Here is a 26,084-nt window from a genome sequence, read left to right as displayed (position 1 = left end):
CCAAGCTTAAGAATTAATTGTCGATTTTTATTGAATAGAATATAATAGGAAGTTTTAACAATAAAAATGGTTTGTCTGTTCTTGTTTCAAACAGTATCCATGGGAGTGGAGGATGGTGGTGAGGTTGCTGGTGATTGTGGTTGGCGGGGGAGGGAATTTTGGTTAATAAGCAGAAGGAGGAGAGTTCATTTCTCTGAGGCTAAAATAGTGGAATATTGATTTCTTGGAGTTAAGCACCAGCAGCATAAAAATAATAAAAACAACAAATAAAAATCAAATGAAAATATTAAATATCTTGAAATTAATGAAGAAGAATGAGGAAACTGCAAAATATTTTTGTTTGTCTATAGAGCTTATATTGTGGAGGCACATGGCCTAATGGTTAGAGCAGCAGACTCACGGTCGAGGGATCGTGGGTTTGAATCTCAGATCGGGCAATATGTGTGTTTATGAGTGAAATACCTAAGCTCCATGCAGCTCCGGCAGAAAGTAATGAGGAACTTCTGCTGACTCTTTCGCCACAACTTTCTCTCACTCTTTCCTCCTGTATCTTGTAGCTCACCTGCAACGGACCGGTGTCCCATCCAGGTGCGGAACCTATATGCCAAGGAAACTGGGAAACCAGCCCTTATGAGCCAGGCATGGCTCAAGTAGGAACAACAACATAGAGCTTATATTATTTTCACATTTTGACACAAGGCCAATAATTTCTGGGGTGGGGGTACCAGTGCTCAACTGATACTTATTTCATTGATCCCAAAAGGATGAATGGTAAAGCTGACCTCAGCAGAATTTGAACTCAGCACATACAGAGGGATGAAATGCAGCTAAGTATTTTGCCTGGCATGCTAATGGTTCTGCCATCTTGCTGCTTTATATATAAAGCTTAAATTAATGGTGTTGCATTGTGAGGATTTTGCTTTAGTTGTAGTCATTGCTGTTTAGGTTAGTCCACATTACTCTTTTAGAAGCATAGGGTCAATTTCCTGGTCTCTCAGGTGAATGTATCCCAGCTTGGATGGGATGCCAATCTGTTACATGATATTCTCATTTTTGCCAGCTGAGTGGACTGGAGCAGTGTGAAATGAAGTGTTTTGCTCAAGAACACAACATATTGCCCAGTTCAGGAATCAAAACCACAATCTTGCACTCATGATTCCGACACCATAACCACTTAGCCATGTGCCTCCACATCTGCATTGGATGTTTCAAGTGCAGTTGGTTACTTAACCAGAATAGATCATCAGGAAACACTTTTGCTGCATTTACTTGCAGAGAACTATTTATCCTCATGTGAAGGCACGTGGCTAAATAATACAAGTTTTGCTTACACATGGTTTGAGCATGAAATATTTATTTCATGACATGAAATATTTATTTCATATTGTATAATCTATAACTGCTCAGTTCTGGGGGCACAAGTTATTGATAAGTTAAGCTTGCCTAAGAAACCTGGGACTGTCCCTTCTAAAGAAACATGTTAACAATATTCTTCACCTTATCCATAAACTCTCTGCCATTCTCTAGAGAAGTGCTAATTGAAGCAAGTGATAGAAACCTGTGGAAATGGAAAATCTCTAACAACACATGTCCAGTAGAGCCAGCACATCTCATTTCTTTCCATCCTTCACACATCCTCATCAATCAGCATCCATGTCCATCATCATCATTATCATTGTTATTATCAACACCATCACCCTCTTATTCACAAGTCCTTAGCCCCCTCTTTGTCATCAAAGTCCTTCAGGCAATAACAGAGGAATTCAAGACAGGCTGCTCCTGGGAGCTCCTCTGTGCTGATGACCTTGTTTTAAAAGCTGAACTAGAGAAGTAGTTTCAGGCATGGAAGCAAGGCCTAGAATCGAAGGGCCTTAGAATTAACCTAGCAAAAATCAATGTCTTAGTTAGTAGAAAGGTGGACAAATCACAAATCCCTTCTGGTAGATAGTTTTACTCAATCTGTAGAAAAGGAGTAGGTAGAAACTCCATAAGATGTACCTGTGTACGCTAGGGACACATAAGAGGTCCAGCAATATCAAAGGAAGGTTAACTGGGAAGATAGTTTTTGTGTGTGGAAGATGCACAGGTGCAATAAACACCGAAAAGGTATATCACATGCCAGGGGAAAAAACTAGTAGTTCATAGCTTCCATTACCTAGGTGACCAAGTCAGTAGTGGGGGTTGATGCTCCAAGAGCGTAGCTGCTAGAATAAGAATAGGCTAAGCAAAGTTCAGAGAGCTCCTACCTCTGCTGGTAACAAAAGGTCTCTCACTCAGAGTTTTCACTGTATGATGCCTGTGTGCAAACAGTCATGCTATATGGTAGTGAAACATGGGCTGTGACTGCTGAGGACATGCATTGGCTTGAAAGAAATGAAACTAGTATGCTACACTGGATGTGTAATGTCAGTGTGCATACATGACAGAGTGTTAGCATCCTGAGAGAAAAGTTGGACATAAGAAGCATCAGATGTGGTGTGCAAGAGATGACTGCACTGGTATGATCATGAATTGTGTATGGATGAGGACAGTTGTGTGAAGAAGTGTCACACTCTAACAGGGGAGGGAACCTGTGGAAGAAGTAGACCCAGGAAGAAATGGGATGAAGTGGTGAAGCACAACCTTCGAACAGTGGGCCTCACAAAGGCAATGACAAGCAGCCAAGACCTGTGGAGACAAGCCAAGTGAGGTCATAGTTGTGGCTGATGCTAGTGTTGCATAACTGGCCCATTTAAAAAAAACCCTTCAATCATTGGACAATATACCATGCTTGTGATAACCTGTTGAACTGAGTGAAATTGTAGTTGTGGCTGATGCTAGTGTCTCCTGACTCCCACCTGTACCGTGACCATTCGAGCGTGGCTCATGCCAGTGCCACCTGACCAGCACATAAAAAGCACTATTTGAGCATGGCCAATGCCAGTGCCACTTGACTGGCTCTCATGCTAGTGGCACATAAAATGCACCCACTACACTCTCAGAGTGGTTGGTGTTAGGAAGGGCATCCAGCTGTAGAAACCTTGCCAAATCAGATTGGATCCTGGTGCAGCCTCCTGGTTTGCCAGTTCTCAATCAAACAGTCCAACCCATACCAGCATGGAAAGCGGACGTTAAATGACAATGATGATGGTGATCACCATTTGCATCATCAACATCATCATCATCATTATTGTCTTCAACATTACTATCGTCATCACCATCATCATTATCAATGCAATTGCCATTAACATCATTATCATCATCATCATCATCAGCAGCAGCAGCAGCAGCAGCATCATTGCTATCATCATTATCAATGCTATCACCAATAACACCATCATCTAGATGAAAATCATCATATTAATCCTCATCATCATCAACATCATCATCAACTTCACCATCATCATCATCATACTTATCATTATCAACATTATCACTAATTACACCATCATCATCAAAATCATCATCCTTATCATCACCACCATCATTGTCATCGTTGTCATCAACTTCATCATTATCATCATCATCATAATCCCATACAATATCATTCTTCCTTCGCAAACATCATTCAGTCTGTCTTTCACTCACAGATAAAATCCCTTTTTAGCCAGCTCCCTAAACTTTTCCCACACTTTCTTACTATGCTTTTTAGAACTTCTCTCTCCACAGTCGATTTGGTCACCTAGGTAACAGAAGTTTCAACTACTATTGTATATGTGATCACCTAGGTAACAGAAGTGCTATTATGTGTGTGCTGTTACCTTGGCAACAGAATCTATCAAATACTTGTGTGCGTGCATATATTGATTTCCTTTTATTATTGCATTTTTAGAAGGGATTTCTTTACTAATATATATTTTTCCTGTAGAAGACAGTGGGCTGGCAGAATCATCAGCACATTAGACGAAATTCCTAATGGCATTTTGTCTGTCTTTTGTGTTCTGCATTCAAATTTCACCAAGGTCAGCTTTGCCTTTCATCATTTCAAAGTTAATAAAATAAGTACCAGTTGAGTACTGGGGTTGATGTAAACAACTTGCTCCTTCTCCTGAACTTGGTGGCCTTGTACCCAAATTTGCAATCACCATCATCATCATCATCATTTAACGTCCATTGTCCATACTGGCATGGGTTGGATGGTTTAACCAGGACTGGTAAGCTGGAAAGCTGCTCCAGACCCCAGTCTGATTTGGCATGATTTCTATGGCTGGATGCCCTTCCTAACACTGTACACTCTGAGAGTGTAATGGGTGCTTTTATGTGCCACTGGTATGGGTACCATTTGCACGACACTAGTATCTGCCACAACTGTGAATTTACTTGGCATCAACCACTATGCCTCTGTGAGGCCCAATGCTCAAAAGGTACTTTTTAATGCCACTGGTATGGGTGCCAGTTACATGACACCAACTTCAGCCACTACTACAATTTCACTCGGCTTGATGGGTCTTCTCAAGCACAGCATATCACCAAAGGTCTTGGTCACTAGTCATTTCCCCTGTGAGGCCCAAAGTTCAAAGATCATGCTTCAGCACTTTATCCTATGTCTTCCTGGGTCTAACCTCTACCACATGTTCCCTCCACAGTTAGAGATCAACACTTCTTTACACAGCTGTCATCATCCATATGCATCACATAACTATATCACTGCAGTCATCTCTCTTGCACACCACATCTGATGCCTCTTATGCCCAACTTTTCTCTCGAGATGCTTGCACTTTGCCAAACATGCACACTGACATTGCACATCCAGAGAAGCATACTGGCTTCATTTCTTTCAAGCCTATGCATGTCCTTGGTTGTCGCAACCCATGTTTCACTGTCATTTAGCATAACTGTTTGCACACAGGCATCATACAATCTGCCTTTCACGCTGAGGGAGAGGCCTTTTGTTGCCAACAGAGGTAGGAGCTCTCTGAACTTTGCCCAGCCTATTCTTATTCTCATAGCTATGCTCTCAGAGCATCCACCTCCACTACTAACTTAATCACATAGATAATGGAAGCTATCTACTACATCTAGCTTACCCCACTGGCAGCTGATGGAGTTTATTTTCTGTACATTTTTGGTGTTTATTGTCCCTGTGCATCTTCCACACACAAAAGTTACTTTCCCTGATATTGCTGCACCTCTTATGTGTTCATATCTTACGCCAGGTACATCTTATGGAGATCCTACCTACATCTTTTTTACAGATCAAGTGGGGCTATCTACCTGAATTTGTGATTAGTCTGCCTGCCTACTTACTAAGACTTTGGTTTTTGCATATTTTCTATGGAAGGCAGTAAGCTGGCAGAATTGTTAACATGCCAGACAAAATGCTTTGCGACATTTCATGTCATTATGTTCTGTGTTCAAATTCCACCAGGGTCAACTTTCATCATCATCATCATCGTCCTTTAGCGTCCGTTTTCCATGCTAGCATGGGTTGGACGGTTCAACTGGGGTCTGGGGAGCCCGAAGGCTGCACCAGGCCAGTCAGATCTGGCAGTGTTTCTACAGCTGGATGCCCTTCCTAACGCCAACCACTCCGAGAGTGTAGTGGGTGATTTTATGTGCCACCGACACAGGTGCCAGACGAGGCTGGCGAACGGCCACGCTCGGATGGTGTTTTTATGTGCCACCGACACAGGTGCCAGACGAGGCTGGCAGACGGCCACGCTCGGATGGTGTTTGTTACGTCCCCAAAGCACGGAGGCCTTTCGTAATTTCAAAGTCATTAAAATACGTACCAGTTAAATACTAGGGATGGTGTAATCAACTTACCAACTCTCCTGAAATTGCTGGCCTTGTACCAAAATTTGAAACCAATATATATATATTTTTTTTTCAATGAAAATCAAGTATACGCAACTGATGCAGTATAAAATTAAAATTGATATCTATGTATTATATTTAATGTATACACACTGTTGATAGGCCAATTAATGTGGTATTTATCCTAAAATAGCATCTCTTATGAACATGCTGTGTTAAAAATATTTTAAATTTCAAGGTGAGAAGAAAATTCATCCAAGCAGCAGTAAACAAGAATGCCAGATGAGTTTCATCCTTCATGGGCCCTTTCATTGGCAACCAGCCACATCCTTGGACAAGAATTCATTGCCTCTGTTATGCAAAAGAATGAATGATGCATTCACTGATGTTGCTAACAGCTGCTTAGCTGAATAAAAATCACCCTCTAATATTTATTGTGTTTTTAACATAACAAGTCCATGAGAAAAAAAATGTTATCTCAGGACAAATACTGCAGTAAATGGCCCATCAACAGTGTATATACATCATCATCATTTAATATCTGCTGGCATGGGTTAGACAGTTTGACAGGAGCAGGCCAGCTGGGGAGCTGCCAAGGTCCCAATGGTCTGCTCTATTTTGTGTGGGGTTTCTATGACTGGATGCCCTTCCTAATGCCAACCACTTCACAGAGTGTACTGGGTGCTTTTTAGATAGCACCAGCATGGGTAGTTTTATGTAGCATTGACAAGGGCACCTTTTACATGGCACCAGTAAGAGCAGCTTTACATGGCACCATCATGGGCATATTTACATGGCACTGACACAGGTGCTTTTACATGGCACCAGCACCTGTAAGCCCTCAGAAGAAAAACCTCTCATCTGAGAGAGGATCGTTGAGGACACATCTGTATGCATGGATGGCCATTTTCACTTAGATTGATATGTCATCTCATGTACAGGAAACCACCAGAAGTCTCAGTCCTTTATCATCTCTATGAGGCCCAATGCCATTTATGTATCATACATTTAGTATAATACAGAGATAGCACGCACTGGTGACCCTGCTGGTGGTAGGACCATGAAGAAAAGCACCCAGTACACTCTGTAAAGTATATGGCATTAGGAAGTTTACCAGTCAAAGGAAACATGTCATAACAGGTAACTGAGGTTGGTATAGTCCTTCAGTTTGCCAGCATGGAAAGCAAATGTTAAACGATGATGATGATTTCTATTTGTTTATTTATAATGATTATTTAAGTGTTTTATTTAATTATTTTTTCTTTTGTTTTTTTTCTTACAGGAAGTATCTCAGTGTTCAAGTTTAACAAAGTCGTGGAAGTAAAGGACATCACATCAGAATATTATTGCCACCCACATATTTTCTTTTTTACCTTTTGGTACCTCATAGTCTTGTATGGAATTGTGGGTAGTATACTAGTCATAGGCATATGTGGGATTTGCATAAAAAACACATACACTTATGCCATAGCAACACCATCTGTTACTGAAGTGGTTTAATCTGCTAATCCAAAAGATATATCAATTCTTAACACATCTACAAGGTGTCTCATTTTAGGGGCAGCTTACACTGATTTAAAGATTAACCACAGCTACCTAACAGGTGCTTAAGTTTTCTCAGTGAAAGCACTTCGCTTTGTGGTTAGAGTACTTGGCTCACATTCATATGGTCAGGAGTTCAATTCCCAGCAGTGTGTCATGTCCTTGAGCAAGACACTTCATTTCATATTACTCCAGTCCGCTCAGCTGACAAAAATGAGTTACACCTGTCACTCAAATGATGAAATCTTGTCACATCCTGTGTGTCATACTGAATCACCTGAGAATTACTTGAAGGGTACGTGTGTCCATGGAGTACTCAGCCACTTGCTTGTTAATTTCATGAGCAGGCTGTTCAGATTAACTGGAACACTTGTCATCATAACCAACAGAACAAAAAGCAGATTTTATCAAAACACATTTTGTCCCAAGCTTGAGCAATTTTGCTAATCCACTGCCCTTGTTCATTTTGCTAAATTAAAATGTCTGTTGTGGATAATCTGTTGGATTATCATCTTATGAGGGTTTTAGCTTCAAATTTGCTGCAGACATTTGTGTATTTGGGCAAAAGTACACTGAATTCTTTTTTTTTTCTTTGTTTGTCACGGCTTCCTCAAAGCACAGGAGCAAGCATTTTCAAAAGTGTACGGTCAACAGGTGTACGGTCAACACTGACTAACAGAGAAGCTAAAAGAATAGAAATGGTCTCTTCAACAGGCTTCCACACACTTTCTATCTACCAAATTTTATTTACAAGACTTTGTTAACCTATGACTGTGCTTAAAGACACCTTTTCAAAAGAGTCGCATCAGATCTGAGAATATAAAGTTGCAAAATAAACTGTTATGCAACAATAATGGCACTCCAGCCATGTCTGGACCCCTAAATTACACAGCTACCGTTTTTAGAGTGAAAAGCTAATTCTACCTCATAAAAAAACAACCAAAGGCAGTGACTTGGCAGTCATTAGAATATTGGACAGAACACCTTGTAGAGTTTTTTCTGAATCTATGTGTTCTGAGTTCACATCCTACTGAGTCCAACTTTGCTTTACCACTTTCCAGGAGTTGAGGAAAAAGCACCAATCCAGAGGATTGTCTTAGCAGACGTATGAGACAGTAGAGTGGGATACTCTGCAGCATCTGCTCAAATTCTTCTGCATTTTGACAGCAATACCTTTTGCTAAGCGGTATGAGCCCAAGTTGGTGGCCATTCTCTTAGATAAACACCTGAGGTGTGGAATGAGGAGACTTGCATGGCCAAATGCCAGTCTTCTGCAAAACAATCTTAGCCATATTTGTATATACATACATTTGTATATACATATATATATACAGCGTACCTTACTGGCACTTGTGCCGGTGTGCAGGTGACACGTAAAAAAAAACACAATTTTTCCGTGGCCGTTGCCAGTACTGCCTGACTGGCCCTCATGCCGGTGGCACGTAAAAGCACCCACTACATTCTCGGAGTGGTTGGCGTTAGAAGGGCATCCAGCTGTAGAAACTCAGCCAAATCAAGATTGGAGCCTGGTGCAGCCATCTGGTTTGCCAGTCCTCAGTCAAATTGTCCAACCCATGCTAGCATGGAAAGCGGATGTTAAACGATGATGATGATGATATTCAGGTGTACGGTCAACACTGACTAACATAGAAGCTAAAAGATTAGAAATGGTCTCTCCAACAGGCTTCCACACAGTTTCTATCTACCAAATTTTATTTAAAAGACTTTGTTAACCTATGACTGTGCTTGAAGACACCTTTTCAAAAGAGTCGCATCAGATCTGAGAATATAAAGTTGCAAAATAAACTATGTTATGAAACAATAATGGCACTCCAGCCATGTCTGGACCCCTAAATCATACAGCTACGCTTGTGCCCTTTAACTATAAAGTCATGCCAGTGTGATTAAACCACAGTCGCTGTGCTTCTTACCCATACAAGTATGCCTCTACCCGTAAACCACATGGCTGTACTTGTATCTCTAAATCATATAACCTTGCCCGTAGCCCTTAACTACAGAGCTATGCCTTTGCCCCTAAATCACACACGGTCATGACTGTAACACTATACCACACAGCTTTTACATCAGTTCAGTTATCAGGTGTGAGGAGTTCCATTTGGTAATATAGGTTTCAAATGTTGGCACAAGGCCAGCAATTTTTAGGGGAGGTGTAAGCTGATTACATCAACCCCAGTTTTCAACTGGTACTTATTTTATTGACCCCCACCAAAAGGATGAAAGGCAAACTCGACCTCAGTAGAATTTGAACTCAGACCATAAAGATGGATGAAATGCCACAAAGAATTTTACCTGGTATGCTAACAATTCTGCCAGATCATCACTTTATTCCATTTGGTAATATTACCTGAGATTGCACACCAGGTAAAATGTTTACATTCTCAATTCAAATTCTGCTGAGGTGAACTTTATGTTCCAGGTTCAAATCCCACCAAGATCAATTTTGCCCTTCATCTTTTCAGGATTGGTAAAATAAGTACCAGCTGACTTACCCACACCTTGTGAAATTGCTAGCCCTTTGCCTAAATCTGGAACCAAATTTGAAACCAATGTTACCTGAGACTGACTGGTACCTGATCCATGGAAAGCTTTTTGTTTGTTACCTGTCTAATGCTACAGGGTAGCTGAGCCAGGCCTGTGCATTTAAGTTTATTTAAGGCATTTACACACACACTCACTTACTCATTCGCTCACCTACCCATTCATACATTCATATGTTCATTCATACACTCACTCATTCAGTCATTCATTCAACCATACACACACATACACACATTCATGGATATACAGTCATGTACAAACATATTCATGCATGTAACTACATATAAATACATTTCTAAACTCTCTCACATATTCTCAAATATTTGCTTAAACTGTTATTGCATTACAGATTTTACACTGGCCAGATTTGCAAATATTGTGCCTGTGCCATAAAAATGACTATAGTAGACTATCTGATCTCTTGAGATTTAGTTTCAATTTCTAGCTGTGGTCAGTATACTTCACTTACACCTCTGTCTTTCAGTTCAGTTGTAATCAATATCTTCAAGTGACATAGACTCAGTTAAGCTGACATGGCAAGCGATGATGAAATCATTACTGAGATTCTTTCTTTACACTTGCTCTTTTGTCACAAGTTTGTCTGTAATATTTTGATACTGTTAAGGCGGCAAGCTGGCAGAAATGTTAGCATGCCAGGCGAAATGCTTAGCGGTATTTCATCTGCCATTACGTTCTGAGTTCAAATTCCGCCGAGGTTGACTTTACCTTTCATCCTTTTCAGGGTCAATAAATTAAGTACCAGTTATGCACTGGAGTCGACATAATCGACTTAATCCTTTTGTCTGTCCTTGTTTGTCCCCTCTATGTTAAGCCCCTTGTGCTTAGCAGTATTATGGTATTATTTTTCGCTAGCAGAAAGGCTGTGAGCTGGCAGAAACGTTAGCATACCGGGTGAAATACTTAGCGGTATTTCATCTGCCGCTACGTTCTAGGTTCAAATTCTGCTACGGTCAACTTTGCCTTTCATCCTTTTGGGGGTCGATAAATTAAGTACCAGTTACATACTGGGGCAATCTAATCGACTGCCCCAACTCCCCAAAAATTTCAGGCTTTGTACCTAAAGTAGAAAAGAATATTTTGATACTTTTAAAAATAATATTTAAATCTCAGAACATCTCAAATACCACAGAAGTATTATTTAACCATTTTTGTTACCATATTTCTGTTTCAATTCACTGCCATTCTTTCAAAAAAAAATTTTAAATAATGGAAAAGTTTAATAAAATAACTTCATCCTTATTAATCCCTTTGTTACCAAATTTCTGTTGAAAAACTCTGCAGTTCTTTAAAAAATTTCTTTAAATAATGGAAAGAAAATTCAAAGAACTGAGAAGTAACATTTGTTGCCACTTCAACATTACTTCTCAGCATAATGGCGGTGCCCCAGCATGGCCACAGCTCATAAGCTGAAACTAGAATCAATCAATCAATCAATCATAGTTATTGCTTTCATCTCTTATAGAGATTTTCTAACTAGCTACTTTGCTAATTAACCTTTTCGTTACCAACCCAGCTGAAACCAGCTCTGGCTCTGTAGTACACATGTCTTGTTTTCATAAGTTTTAGAAACGTTAGCACGTCGGGCGAAATGCTTAGCGGTATTTCGTCTGCCGTTACATTGTGAGTTCAAATTCCGCCGAGGTCGACTTTACCTTTCATCCTTTCGGGGTCGATAACTTAAGTACCAGTAACGCACTGGAGTCGATGTAATCGATTTAATCCCTTTGTCTGTCCTTGTTTGTCCCCTCTATGTTTAGCCCCTTGTGGGCAATAAAGAAATATATTATTATTATTATTACTATTATTATTATTATTATTATTATTATTATTATTATTATTATTATTAAGGCAGTTAGCTGGCAGAGACATTATCACACTGAGTAGAATGCTTAGTGGTATTTCACTCATCTTCACATTCTGACTTCAAATTCTGCTGAGGTCGACTTTGTCTTTCATCTTTTCAGGGTTGATAAATTAAGTACCAGTCATGTACTGGGGTCGATGTGATTGACTTGCTCGCTACCCCAAAATTTCAGGCCTTGTGCCTAAGGTAGAAAGGATTTTTATTTGTATTAATATTATTAATACTACTACTACTGCTGCTGCTGCTGAAAACAAATACTTTCGTCTTTCATCAATATCTCATCAACTTCTTCAGTTTTCTCTTGAAAAGGAAAATGAGGGCAGAGAGGGAAGTGCTGCCTTCCAGCAATTTATTGAAAAGTTAGATGAGAGTGGCAAGGATGGTCTGAGTGAATGGGCCTGCTCTGAGCATCCATCTATAGACTGGGGGCTGAGAATGAAGAGAGGCCACTTGGAAGTCTCCCCACTTTGGAGGAATTATTCTTTACTAAAATTTTCTTGTTACCTCATTTTTACTGCTGTAAATTTGTGTAAATGTATGAATCCCTTTCTGTGATTTTTCCATGTTTTTCTATCAATGTCTTTTGTAAATTTTTATATAGGCCCTTGGGCCAAAAAAGAAATGGCTATTATTTATTTTGTAAAACATTCAAGACAGTCAATAAAATATTTTTGTTATCAAGAATGCTTTCATTGTTAATATATATGAATATTTTTAATACTTCCACAAAGCCCTACTATATTCGTAAAAGAAAAGTGTAATCAATAATATCAACCTTAACATATTACTGGTACCTGCTACTTATTTTATCAACCAGAGGTGGAAAAGAAAGTCAACTACAACAGGATTCTGGCACAGAACACAGAGGTTGAAATAAACACTAAAAAAATCTGACTCTACCATTTTGGCTGCATTTATTCTACCATTTCAATTGCATTTATTCTACCGCTGCTACCAAATACCATTAGTATTTAAGTTGGCAGTAAGGTGATGAGCTGACAGAACCGATAGCATACAAGACAAAAGAATTCACAACATTTTATCTGTTTTCATGTTCTGCATTCAAATTCCACAGCGGTTGACTTTGCCTTTCTTTCTTAATGGGTCGATAAAATGAGTACCGTTTGACTGCTGGGATCGATGTGATCAAATTACTCCATTCCCCGAAATTGTTGGCCTTGTGCCAAAATTTGAAATCAATATTTAAGTCAGCAGTAAAGCAGCAAGCTGACAGAATTGCTAGTATGCCAGGGCAAAATACTTGGTGGAATTTCGTCCGTCTTTATGTTCAAGTTCCACTAAGGTTGACTTTGTCTTTCATTCTTTGGGGGTCGATAAAATAAATGCCAGTTGAGCACAGAGGTCGATGTAATCAACTTTCTGCCTTCCTCAAAATTGCTGGCCTTGTGCTGAAATTTGAGACCAAGATTTTTTTTTTATTATAAAAACACGTGTATGTAAAAATTGATTTCAAGAGAACTGGTTGTAATGTGTTATTTGGCACCAGGGAAACTGTTATCGTGCAAGCAGGCTTATGATCAAAGGCATTCCAGAGCTTTGACCATCCCATCATTTTTAGGAATAAGTATAATTATGCCATCCTTTGTATCCTATTCTTGCACGTGTGTATGTGTGTGTGTGTGTGTGTAACAGCATCCAAATACCTAAGCCAAGTTTCGAAATCGAGTTCACACTTTCGTACAAGTGCTCGGCCTATTGTCCTAGCTTGTTGCATTAAGAGATTTATGAGAATAATCGGACCTCTTGATCAATCGGGAGTCATACATGATATAGAGGGAAAATCCTTTAAAAAACTTGACCTAATTTAGTTAGGAACAATATAAATAGGCAAAGCCAAATTGTTTTCATCCTTTTTGGTTGCTGACTTTTGACCGGAAAGCATCTCTCTTCATCCTTCCCTTTTCTTTCCGTTGACGATGGAGAACCCACACCTTCGTGCGTGGGACTATGCATTATCTGTACTCTCTGTGGAGGCGCAATGGCCCAGTGGTTAGGGCAGCGGACTCGCGGTTGTAGGATCGCGATTTCGATTCCCAGACCGGGCGTTGTGAGTGTTTATTGAGCGAAAACACCTAAAGTCCCACGAGGCTCCGGCAGGGATGGTGGTGATCCCTGCTGTACTCTTTCACTACAACTTTCTCTCACTCTTACTTCCTGTTTCTGTTGTACCTTGTATTTCAAAGGGCCGGCCTTGTCACTCTCTGTGTCACGCTGAATATCCCCGAGAACTACATTAAGGGTACACGTGTCTGTGGAGTGCTCAGCCACTTACACGTTAATTTCACGAGCAGGCTGTTCCGTTGATTCGGATCAACCGGAACCCTCGTCGTCGTAACCGACGGAGTGCTTCCTTCCTCCTATCTGTACTCTCTACTTGGCAATACAACTCTTTCTATTTCTTTCTCTCTAGTAGTTACTCACATATGAAACTGGGCATAACGACAAATAATGTGTACACAAACAAACAATTTGTTTACGTGACAGCTCGAAGAATTTTATGTATTGTAACGATCATCATAATAATCATATTAATAAAATAGCCATCTCAATAAGCAATTAACAGTGTTCTTCTCTTATTTATTTGATGCATTTATCTGCGACTCATAATCGTTGCAAATTGGTAACCCTGACTAAAGGATTTTAACGATGGCTATATTGTAACGATGATCGTTACAATATATAAAATTCTTCGAGCTGTCACGTAAACAAATTGTTTGTTTGTGTACACATTATTTGTCGTTATGCCCAGTTTCATATGTGAGTAACTACTAGAGAGAAAGAAATAGTAAGAGTTGTATTGCCAAGTAGAGAGTACAGATAATGCATTGTCCCACGCATGAAGGTGTGGTTTCTCCATCGTCAACGGAAAGAAAAGGGAAGGATGAAGAGAGATGCTTTCCAGTCAAAAGTCAGCAACCAAAAAGGATGAAAACAATTTGACTTTGCTTATTTATATTGTTCCTAACTAAATTAGGTCAAGTTTTTTAAAGGATTTTCCCTCTATATCAGTTTTTTCCCTCTATATCAGTGATTCCCGACATTATTTCATATTAACACTTGGTGTAATCTCGGAGTAATCTCCACCACGCTATATCGCAGCTTATCGGCAAATTCACAAAGCATATACGTTAAGTATATGTGGTCGGTAATGTATATGTGTGTGTGTGTGTAAGATAAGGCATAAATAAGGAACTTTACCTAGTCCTTTAATCGTGCGATTATGACATTACGGCTTTTTCTGATAAGCCCTATAGGTGCGTTCATAGTTCTGCATACTCAATTGGTCCATTGAGCAACTGAAAAAAATTGGAAGACCTTAAAAAAACTGTTGCTATCTTCGTCAGAGTTTGTGTTTCGAATGGTACATTAGACGGAAACAAAACCAAAATAATACAAGTATTGGAAGGGGACGAAGAGAGAGAAGGAGTAAAAGAAGATAAATGGAAGAAAGAGAAGAAAAAAGAAAACAAAAGGAAATGGAAAGAAGCAGAAGAGGAGAGACACAAGAAGGAAGGTGAAAGTAGAGAGAGAGAGAGGTGAAATCCAGAAATCCATTCTCGGACCGTACCTAAGATTACGTGTTGTTCTTTAATCATTTGAAAACATTTTGTTAACCTGGTGTATTTGTATTAACATTATGAAGTATTTTCTCCCAGAATCATATATATACACACACACACACTCGCACATTTATCCAGGAGTAATGATACCCTGCTGTTTTTGTTGCTTCAACTATACCAAACTTAAAACTCATGATTGGGAAGACAAATATAACTGGAAAAAAAAAGCTGAAAGGTTGCAAAGACATTAAATTATCAGCTGAACGGGGGTAAAAAAAAATGTTAATTTATATCTCTTTGTTCCTATCTTGTCTCAAAACACATAACTTTTGAAAGATCGATGGCAAAATAATATCCAATAATAGCTAATGTAGCGCCTTATCCCACACGTGTTGAACATACAGTATTTATGGTTCGTTACCTTCAAAAAATAGATTGTAGGAGTTTAAAATTCGAAAGAGATATTTATCTTTTGAAAACTGTTATGAGAAAACAGGTTGACATTGAAAATATGATAAAGGAAACCATTAAATGAAAATGGGATTCTCTTGAAAGATTGCAGAGGGTAAGGATTATAACAACGGTGCCAAATATGGCAACCAAGTACAATGGAGCACAAAGGATATTACTCAATAAAAATCTGATGATTATTTTCACACCATGAAGATGTCACAAAATATAATTTGCGAAACAAATTCGTGAAGCAGTTAACTTCTCGCAACTTTTGAAAGTGTCTATAATATTTTTGTTATATCTACAGACAGAATCGTTAGCATGGTGAGCAAAATGCTTAGCGGCATTTCGTCCGTCTTTACGTTCTGGGTAGCCCCGAGACCGACTTTGCCTTTCATCATTACCAATCAAATACTAGTATCTGGAGTGGGTCATTGTGCCAATAATAAAAAAAAACTTTCATTGATCCTATTTCACTTCTTTACTTTTATTTATCAATTGGTTAACCATTTGACCAATTTACTAATCGATTGTTTGATTAACCACTGGTCCATCTATCAATAAGCTAAGTTTCTTAAAATCCTTTCGCCATTCGGGGGCAACGGCGGCGGCGCCACGACTCCTCCTCTACCTAACTCAAGGAAATACGATGGCAGCTACTTGAACCAACATCACCTCTTATAAACTTAGAATTATCTGGATATAAACATCATTTTTGTAGTTCGTAGTAACGACAACATTTATTTTGTTAACGATAAAAATAGATACATTTTTTTAAACAAAACAAAAAAAAACTGAGCAGAAATTAGTGTTCTTGATCGTAACATTTGTATAAAATCTGAATATCAAATCGGCCCTGTCGTATGTTCTGAAAATTAGTAGAAGGGTAGAAGTGAAACAACAGGAATCATTACATTCACGTTCCTTTTTGAGATGCGTACACACATCATCCACTTTGTTCGACATTATTCTCGCTCCCATTAACATGCAAACCATGGTATTACAAGCGAGAGACACCACCGCTGATAATAAAAATGGATAACATTGAAATGGTCTTCAAAATTCTGCAGAAACTACCAGATTTTTAATTCGAAACTCAGCTGACAAATTCAAGCATGTTGCTAATGGTCTTGTTAACCAAATAAAAAATATGTCTGAAACGAACTTCGATGTGAGTGATGTGAATATCTGATCTTGTACTTTCGGGGTACAAGAAAGCAATCACTCACTAGCCGTTGCTTTAATAATCCAGAATTTTACCAGTCAGAAACAACAAGACGCAGACGTAAAATATATATATACTACTTTATTCTCTTTCTTGGTAACAATAACAATAAGTGTGTTATCTGATGTCCTTGATTCTGGGCGCGCAAGGCTGAAAGTTAATAGATTGTAATATTTACAATGTCCAGCCGCTAAACCAGAAAGGGGTCAAGATGGCGTCGAACAGGGAAGTTGAATGTGGTCGGCAACAATTTGGTTAAAGGCATTCGGCCGACTGCTGCTATCAACCGGAGAGAATTATGCGTGACCGCCGCCTTCAATCGCTGGGTCCCAAGTCCCCGATGACTGCTGCTAGTGGTCAAACGTTCTACGACCCCCTTGCCTCGCTAACTACCACGATAGGCAAGCGGGTCGTGCTTCCGGTGGTTCGCGCATGCGCGAGAGGGCCCTTCCTTTCTGTGCCTTGGTGAAGGCACCAACACGCGCGAAATACAAATGGACGGTGCGCGAGCGCGCGCCGTTGTAGGATCACTACAGGCTCCCCTCCAGTGCGTACGCACGAAAGGAAACTTATCGTAGTGACTGCAAAACTCAAGGTGGACACCAGATAACCAAATAGCACACAATAATATAATGGCAAAATTTATAACATACACAAGAAATTTACTAAAGGAAAAAGAGAAAAAATACTCAATGAGCAAAAATCAAGAGTGCATGCATGAAAGTGTATACGTCACAAAGTATAGAGCCTTCCGCTGTAGGAAGCGGAGGGAATGCAAAACTCACAGTTAATGAACCTAGGCGAAATTAAAATCCAACTTCTCTAAAGGTAGTTGATCCTGCGAAATAGCAGTTAAATCAATTGCTGCAGGAGAGGAAATGGAATTGACAGAAGCTCGCTAGTAACACAAAAGGCAAAAGTGCAAACATGCTGGTGTGATGCGCGACACAGATAATTTTCTGTTATTTACGTGACCAACAGTGGTCTAACAGGGAAAATAATTACGCCTAAACATGGCGCAGCGCATGTGAACATCCGACGTCCTATGAGTCGGGAAAAAACTAAGCTAACGCAAACGTGTTGCAAAAAACAAGGCAAGTACACGTGCGGAGCAAAAGGCGCATGAAATGCAATAGTGCTTGCCAGACCAAAAAACAGCAAGAATATGCCAGTGGTTAAGCGATTATATGCCTCGTTCGTATAGGAACAAAAGTATGACATGCTGGCGCGTCATAATGGACAAACAACCCTCTCTATGTATACGTGACCGACCTAGGGTCTATAGAAATGAGGGGTGTCCACAAAAGGCAAATTCAGCATGAAAAAAAAAAACAAGCGAGAAGAGCATGTGTGACGTATGTATGTGAGAGAGAGCATTTATGTGTGTGTACGTGTGTGCGACAAAATACATACAAGGTGAATGCGAGCAAAATATAAAAACAGCGCATAGAAAAATATCTCTCATGTGCTATTCCAGACAAGAGTTAATTTACCAGTCTGTAATAGCCTGATGTACAATAGCAGTTCGTTCTGTAACAGAAATGTTGAAATCACAAAATGCAGATGCCGGTTGAACACATATCGTGTAACGGTTGTGGCTTCGATGCTGTGACAGGTTAACTGGAACAGAAGAAATCTCGTAGATAGTGCTGGGCTGTGAATTCTTGGTGTGCTAATGCACAAACGGCAAGTGGACTAAACTTCCGCGAGTTGCTATGTACATCTTGTGGAGGTCGACGGTGTTGAAAGGCGACGGTGGTGGTGGAAGGCGACTGTAGTGGACTTGAGACAACATCGTTCTTAGTGATGATGGCGACGAAGATAGCGACGACGTGAAGTAGAAAGTCGACGATGGCGATGACGAAGGTGGAGAAAAGGCATCGAATATATGATGGCGTCCGTCATCATGGCTGTAGAATAAGAAAGAGGCTCCTTCTACAACTGTTTGTAGTGGCCGGAAACAAATCGTCGAAAGATGATGCGTAGAGTTAAATCGTGTTCCGACTTCGCAGAAAAACTGGATTTTTTTGTTGATAAGTGATCTCTGGTTTTAGACCAGAATCACGTCGGGAGTCCACCAGTGTAACGAGCTTCGTGTGTGAGTGAATATCTTTTTCTTGTACTTTCGGGGTACAAGAAAGCAATCACTCACTAGCCGTTGCTTTAATAATCCAGAATTCTACCAGTCAGAAACAACAAGACGCAGACGTAAAATATATATATACTACTTTATTCTCTTTCTTGGTAACAATAACAATAAGGTGTTATCTGATGTCCTTGATTCTGGGCGCGCAAGGCTGAAAGTTAATAGATTGTAATATTTACAATGTCCAGCCGCTAAACCAGAAAGGGGTCAAGATGGCGTCGAACAGGGAAGTTGAATGTGGTCGGCAACAATTTGGTTAAAGGCATTCGGCCGACTGCTGCTATCAACCGGAGAGAATATATGCGTGACCGCCGCCTTCAATCGCTGGGTCCCAAGTCCCCGATGACTGCTGCTAGTGGTCAAACGTTCTACGACCCCCTTGCCTCGCTAACTACCACGATAGGCAAGCGGGTCGTGCTTCCGGTGGTTCGCGCATGCGCGAGAGGGCCCTTCCTTTCTGTGCCTTGGTGAAGGCACCAACACGCGCGAAATACAAATGGACGGTGCGCGAGCGCGCGCCGTTGTAGGATCACTACATGTCCCTGCTTCGTTTTTGCATCTGGTTTGCAAGATTCATTCTTGTGAATTCGTGAGATGAAAAGGTTGTAAATAGAAACGAAAGAGCTTTGAAACTACTTACTGTTTAACGAAGTTAAACAAACAATCGATTAGTTAGTTCGTTATCTAACCAATTGACTAATAATAAAGGAATGGAATTGAACCAGTGCGTTAGTTAACCATATTGGCATTATGACACTTCCTAGACACAACAAATAACCTAGTTGTTTCTGATATATATTTCAAGCTATTTTATAAAATAAAATATTTATCAAGCTTTTCGTGTCAGGAGAAAAAACGTGGTACTGATGACGCTTTTCAGGGGCTCCAAAACTGGATGGAAGACGTCATTCTCAGACCAGAGACCAGGCGCGAATATTAGGAATTGTGTGGACCCTGCGAGAGATACCTAAGTTGGTTCAGGTAGCGGTGTTAAAAAATAGGGACAATCATCCAAACGGATTTCTACATAATTACTTCTACCAAATTTCACCCACAACGTTTTGGACGATGCGAGGATATGATAACAAAAACAAAATCACTTCTCTAAAGTACCACGGTGTGGGTTCGAACCTAAGACCTAATATTTGAGAAGCGAACATCTTACCCACACAACTACTAAGCCTAAAAAATTTTAAAACGTAATCTTTAACAATGTAGATCAGTGATATTCAAACTGATGTTTACGAGGAAAACGTTGAACAGATTAGGCATGGGAACATGCGGGGTTGCAGCAGGTAGCTGCATCCACCATTTGTCGGTGTCTACTAAGGTCGTCCTGGACAACCGTTTGAGCAATGTCCCAATCAGTTCTCACCCCAGTGAAATACTTCCCCATCCACTGCAACCATGAGATCACGGCGGATGAGGAAGCTGAACTGTGACTTCAAAATTTCGGTTTACTTGCCTGATGACGGTTATCAACCCGAAACGTCAAAATCACTGTCAATCTTTTTCTTGTAAATATTAATAAATATGTACTCTCTAAAAAGTACAGAATAATCCTTCAATTTATATTCTTTCTACAAGAGGCACAAGGCCTGGAATTTTAGGGAGATGGGGTTAGTCGATTACATGGACCCCAGTATTTGACTGGTACATATTTTATCAATTCTTTCGAGGAATTTTAACTGAAAACGTAATAATGAGTCGAAAGAAATACGAGTACAAATTTCGCCCGACGTTCTAACGACTCTGCCATCTCACAGTCCTAATCTTTCAATAGAATATTGGTTTCAAATTTTGACACAAGCCCAGTAATTTCAAGGAAGCGGGGGTTAGACGATTACATCGACCCTAGTGCTTGACGGTACTCATTTTATCGACCCCAAAAAGAGTGACCCTGCTAGAAACATTTTAGCGCAAGGCCAGCAGATTCGGGGAAGTGTTAAGTCGATAACATCGACCCCAGTATGTAACTGGTACTTATTTTATCAACCCCGAAAGGATGAAAGGCAAAGTCGACCGTGATGGAATTTGTACCCAGGACGCAAAGACGGACGAAATGCTGTTAAGCATTTTGTTCGGCATACTATCCTTCCAACTCACCACCTTATCTTACAATCTAATATTTAATTGTTTGTATATATAACCTTATATAAAAAAAGCATATATATAAATATATATATATATTTGTGTGTGTGCGTAAATACACACACATATATATATATATATATATATATATATATATATATAATATATATATATATATATATATATATATTATATATATATATATATATATATATATATATAAATGTACATGTATGTATGTATGTATGTATGTATGTATGTATGCGTGTGTGTATACATGTGTGTGTATGTGTAAACTTTTTTTACTATCACCCCTCCGCCTCTGTATTAGTTTTTTTTTCTTTATTAAAAGGACAAAGAGGGTTTGTATCCGGTGCTGGACAAGTTTGCAAAATGGTTTTAAATCAATTTAATTTCATAAAACATAGCAATTTGTCCGCCCTCTTTTTCTTTTCTTTTTTTTTTTCAATCTTTACAGACCCCCACCCCTGTCGTCCATTCTCTCATGAGAAACACCGATCTCCCTGACCAAAATACACATTACAAGATGTACCATCATTTCCGAAAAATTTATTAAATTCTTGCCTCATTTTGTTTTTAATAAACAGTTTCATTTTTATTTGAAAGTTTAATAAATTTTTCTTTAATTTTTTTCTTGGTTTTGCGCACGTTTTCTTTTTTCTTCTCATTAATGCCTTATTTTCATTTGTTGTTTATATCATAGACTCGTCGATTCAACTCACACAATAAATCAATATAAGCCCCCCACCCCACCCCCGTCAAGAAGCATCTGTCTAAATTTAATTTGTCGATAAAAAGCAAAGGTCACCAATTCTCCTGTGACGTATTGACTTACGGTTCTTGCAACCGCCATTTACGTTTAGTTCCTTTACAGTTAAAAAACTATACAATGCGTTGGGGAATATATGGTACTGGATGTATAGCAGAAGATTTTTGCAAAGCTTTGGGCTGTATGGATCAGTCTCTACATGAAGTAAGAACTTCATTCCTCCTCTGGTTCTTGTTTTATGTTATGGTTTTAAGAATTTGCTATTTTGTTTTAATATTTCTTCGTAAATTATTGCAGTCCTTGTTGTTGCTGTGTTTATCAAATATCCTCAAACTTACAAAAAAAAAAAAAAATCCTTAACTTTACACGGCTGGATATCGCATCTTTTTTTTTTTTTTAAAAAAACTTCACTTGTTTGAGTTACACTGCAGCCATGATGTTGCACCGCCTTGAAGAATTTTATTCGAACGAATCGATCTAGTACTTATTTTCATTTTAAAACTTGATGTTTATCCTGTTGATCTCTTTTGCCGAACCGTTAAGTTATGAGGACGTAAACACACCAACACTGGTTATCAAGCGGTGATGGACACCTCTACATTATATAATATATGTATATATATATATACACACACAGAAACTCACACGACTGGCTTCTTTCAGTTTCCGTCTACCAAATCTACTCACAAGGCTTTGGTCGGCCCGAGGCTATAGTAGAAGACACTAGCCTAAGGTGCCACGCAGTAGGACTGAACCTGGAACCATGTGGTTGAGGAGCAAACTTGTAACCATATTTAGATTTGAGTGGATGTAAGAGTTTAAAACTGTTCTCAGCGAGTGTCTTATGTTATGGTGTTTGACCTAGAGGTTAGGTTGCTGGAATTATGATGTTGAAGTCGTGGTTTCAATTACGAATCGGAGTTGCGTCCTTAAGCAAAATGTTTCAATTTATATTGCTTCAGTTCATTTACTCGGTTGAAAATGAGCACCAGCAACAATTGCTGGTAAACCCCACAATGGACTGGCGTTCCATTCAGTGCGATAGTGCTGTACTCGTTCTGACGCTTAAACGCCATGGCAACCAAAATAAGCTCCGGTCTACATGACGAACCTAAGACTGGATGGTTTAGTCCCAGGTCAATCCTGATGATCAACGAATAAACTTTAGAACTTAACTGGGAAAAGCCAACGTTGGTCGACCTCAGCAAGATTTGAACTCTGAACGTAGCTTGTATGTAAATGCCTGCATTTACATACATGTTTCTGCCATCGTATGGTTTCTAACAAGATTCTAGTCGAATTGTGACCGGAAGTTCCAAATGTGTAAGGACGATATATGGTTAATTGAATTAGGTTCTGTATACAACAGGCACTTAATTTTAGCGCCCCTGGTTTTAGATTTTGCTCAAATAGAGCAAGACCTGTTGTCAAGGGTATTCGGTCCCTTAGCATCCTGCCGTTTTTATAGGCACACTCAAACACTGTTTAATATACACTGTCATTTTTTTATGAGGGATGTGATGAGATTTGTGATATGTAGCAGGTCGAGTGACTTGATAGTTTTTCATTGAGTTATATAAAGGGTTCACTCAAATGTAGAGATGCATGGCTTAGTTGTTAGGATGTTGGACTCCTAATCGTAAGATTATGGTTCCGATATCTGGACCGGACGATGCGTTGAGTTCTTGAGCAAAACGCTTTATTTCGCGTTGCTCCAGTCCACCCAGCTGGTAAAAAGGACTATCCTGAAATGGACTGGCGTCCCATCCAAGGAGGAATATATACGCCAGAGAAACCAGGAAACCATCCCTATGCTTCTCGTGGAGTAATGTGTAATAACCATGTTAAACTATAATTACGTCCCCTATTTCTGCGTTCCAAATCCCAAAGTCCCAACAAACGCTTTTGATTATTTCGGGTTCACGAGGATATGAATGTCACAACCTCCTCCATGGAAATCGTACCAGTTATAGGGGACCGAAGGGCTCAAAGGATTATGAGAAGGGTACGTTGACTACATTGTCTCGCAGACAATGTTTTTAAAAATATTAAAGATATTCGATATAATCTCTGGCAGAATGTCTTTGATGATAGCTCTGTTCGACCAAAAGCGATTGCGGCTAAACTGCAAATAATCGTGATATTTCCCTTCATTATTGTTGATTGATATTTTATTAACTACTTGACAGTATTTCATTATTTCCATTTTGAGTTTAAATCCTAATTTCGTCAACTTCACAGATTATCTTTCTGGGATCGACAAAATACGGCTGGCGGGGTGGGGTCACCATTTTGTTCTGTGTATTATATGAACATGTTAAAATAAACATTACAGATAAGACCAGTTTGTATTTGGTTTAAGTAGATATTTGTTACGAGTTCTCTTGTATTCTGAAAAGTGACCAGTGAACTTTGTCAAGGCATTCTTTTTGACCGTGTACAAAGAAAATAAATGTATTCGCGTCTAAAGTTCCATAACATACGGCTTTAAAATCATAGTTTTCAAGAAGCAAAATTTTTTTTCAATAAAGTATATTCATAACATTACACACTTTTTAATAAACAATATGTAGAACTTTTCAATACGCAATTGTACAATTTTAAAATTCATGTGTATAAACCCAGAAATTGTTTGCCAGGCATAACAGCTGTAAAGTTTCGTGTATACAAGAACATAAGCATTAGAATATAATCTTTGTGTTGAAAGTTCAAGGATGAAAAATGATCAAATACCAGTCTAGAAACGTGGGACTTCCAGCTACCATAAAATATCCCAACATTGTTGAATCTTTGGGTTTCTATGAGCCCTTCCAAAAAATTCTGGAGCTTACCAAATGTTTTCAGAATTCTGGAGTGTTCCAAATGTCTTTATGTGCAAAAATTAAACGTTTCCTTTAGACTAGCATCACCCATCACGGTTAATTTGCCGGGTATTACTATATCATGGTATTATTTTTCGCAAGCAGAAAGGCGGTGAGCTAGCAGAAGCGTTAGCACGCCGGGCGAAGTGCTGAGCGGTATATCGTCTGCCGCTACGTTCTGAGTTCAAATTCCGCCGAGGTCGACTTTGCCTTTCATCCTTTCGGGGTCGATTAAATAAGTACCAATTACGCACTGGGGTCGATATAATCGACTTAATCCGTTTGTCCACTCTGTGTGTAGCCCCTTGTGGGCAGTAAATAGGTATTTCGTCCGTCTTTACGTTCTGAGTTCAAATTCTGCCGAGGTCGACTTTGCCTTTCATCCTTTCAGGGTCGATAAATTAAGTACCAGTTGCGTACTGGGATCGATCTAATCGACTGGCCCCTTCCCCCAAAATTTCGGGCCTTGTGCCTAGAGTAGAAAAGAATCGTTAGCACGCCGGACAGAATGCTTAGCGGCATTCCGTCCGTCTTGACGTTCTAAGTTCAAATTGCGCCGAGGTTGACTTTACCTTTCACCCTTTTGGGGTCGATGATATATGAAATAGTTGAGCGTTGGGGACGATATTTTCAACTTGTCCCCTCCCCAAAAGTTTTAGACTTTGTGTCTACAGTGGAAAACATTAAGGCAACGAACTGGAAGAATCGTTAGCGCGATGGACAAATAGCTTAGCATTTTTTTTGTTTTGTTTTTTCCATTTACGTTCTGACGATATTGGACGATATTGCTTTTCATTCTTTCGGGATCAATAAAACGGGTATCAGTTGATGTAATCTATAATTCCCCTCCCTTCAAAAATTCACGTCTTGTGCTTAGAGTAGGGCAAAATTCACCAACATCAACTTTTCCTTTTAAATTAAAGTACCAGTCAAGCACTGGAAATTAATGGAATTTACTTACCCTCTCTCTTCAACATTGCTGATCTTGTCCTTAACTCATAAAGCGCAACAGGCTATGATCGTGGCCGTCAGGCACAAGTCCACAGGCCACGATCGTGGCCCAGGTAGATGCATTTAATTTATGGGCGTTTGTCGGGGTCTGTCACTCAAACGCTCCGTTACCCCCCCACCCCAGAATGCAAGAGGACTAATAGTTCAACTAATGACTTTTCAGATAATGTAAAACTTGTCACCATTATATACTAAGATATTTTA

The 26,084-nt window shown here is 39.5% G+C and overlaps 2 protein-coding genes and 1 long non-coding RNA gene across 4 annotated transcripts in view; 2 read left to right on the top strand and 1 right to left on the bottom strand.

Moving 5' to 3' along the window:
- Nucleotides 1-8,582, top strand: part of LOC115218538 — a 52,576-nt gene extending 43,994 nt beyond the window's left edge. For both annotated transcript variants that reach the window (XM_029788414.2, XM_029788413.2), the window contains one exon: nucleotides 7,019-8,582. In XM_029788414.2, coding sequence (XP_029644274.1) covers nucleotides 7,019-7,236 — 218 coding nt within the window. In that variant the 3' untranslated portion in view covers nucleotides 7,237-8,582. The remainder of the gene's footprint in view (nucleotides 1-7,018) is intronic.
- Nucleotides 1-26,084, bottom strand: part of LOC118765813 — a 230,525-nt gene that overhangs the window by 202,413 nt on the left and 2,028 nt on the right. The window lies entirely within an intron of this gene.
- LOC115218237 (trans-1,2-dihydrobenzene-1,2-diol dehydrogenase-like) overlaps nucleotides 22,038-26,084 on the top strand; it is a 17,283-nt gene continuing 13,236 nt past the window's right edge. Inside the window, exon 1 of the mRNA XM_029787966.2 lies at nucleotides 22,038-22,212. Within this exon, the coding sequence (XP_029643826.1) occupies nucleotides 22,129-22,212 (84 nt within the window). The 5' untranslated portion in view covers nucleotides 22,038-22,128. The remainder of the gene's footprint in view (nucleotides 22,213-26,084) is intronic.

The sequence above is a fragment of the Octopus sinensis genome, linkage group LG13 (assembly GCF_006345805.1).
Source record: "Octopus sinensis linkage group LG13, ASM634580v1, whole genome shotgun sequence".
Taxonomy (NCBI): domain Eukaryota; kingdom Metazoa; phylum Mollusca; class Cephalopoda; order Octopoda; family Octopodidae; genus Octopus; species Octopus sinensis.
Note: the sequence above shows the minus strand (reverse complement) of the source record. Positions and strands in the feature narration are given on the sequence as shown.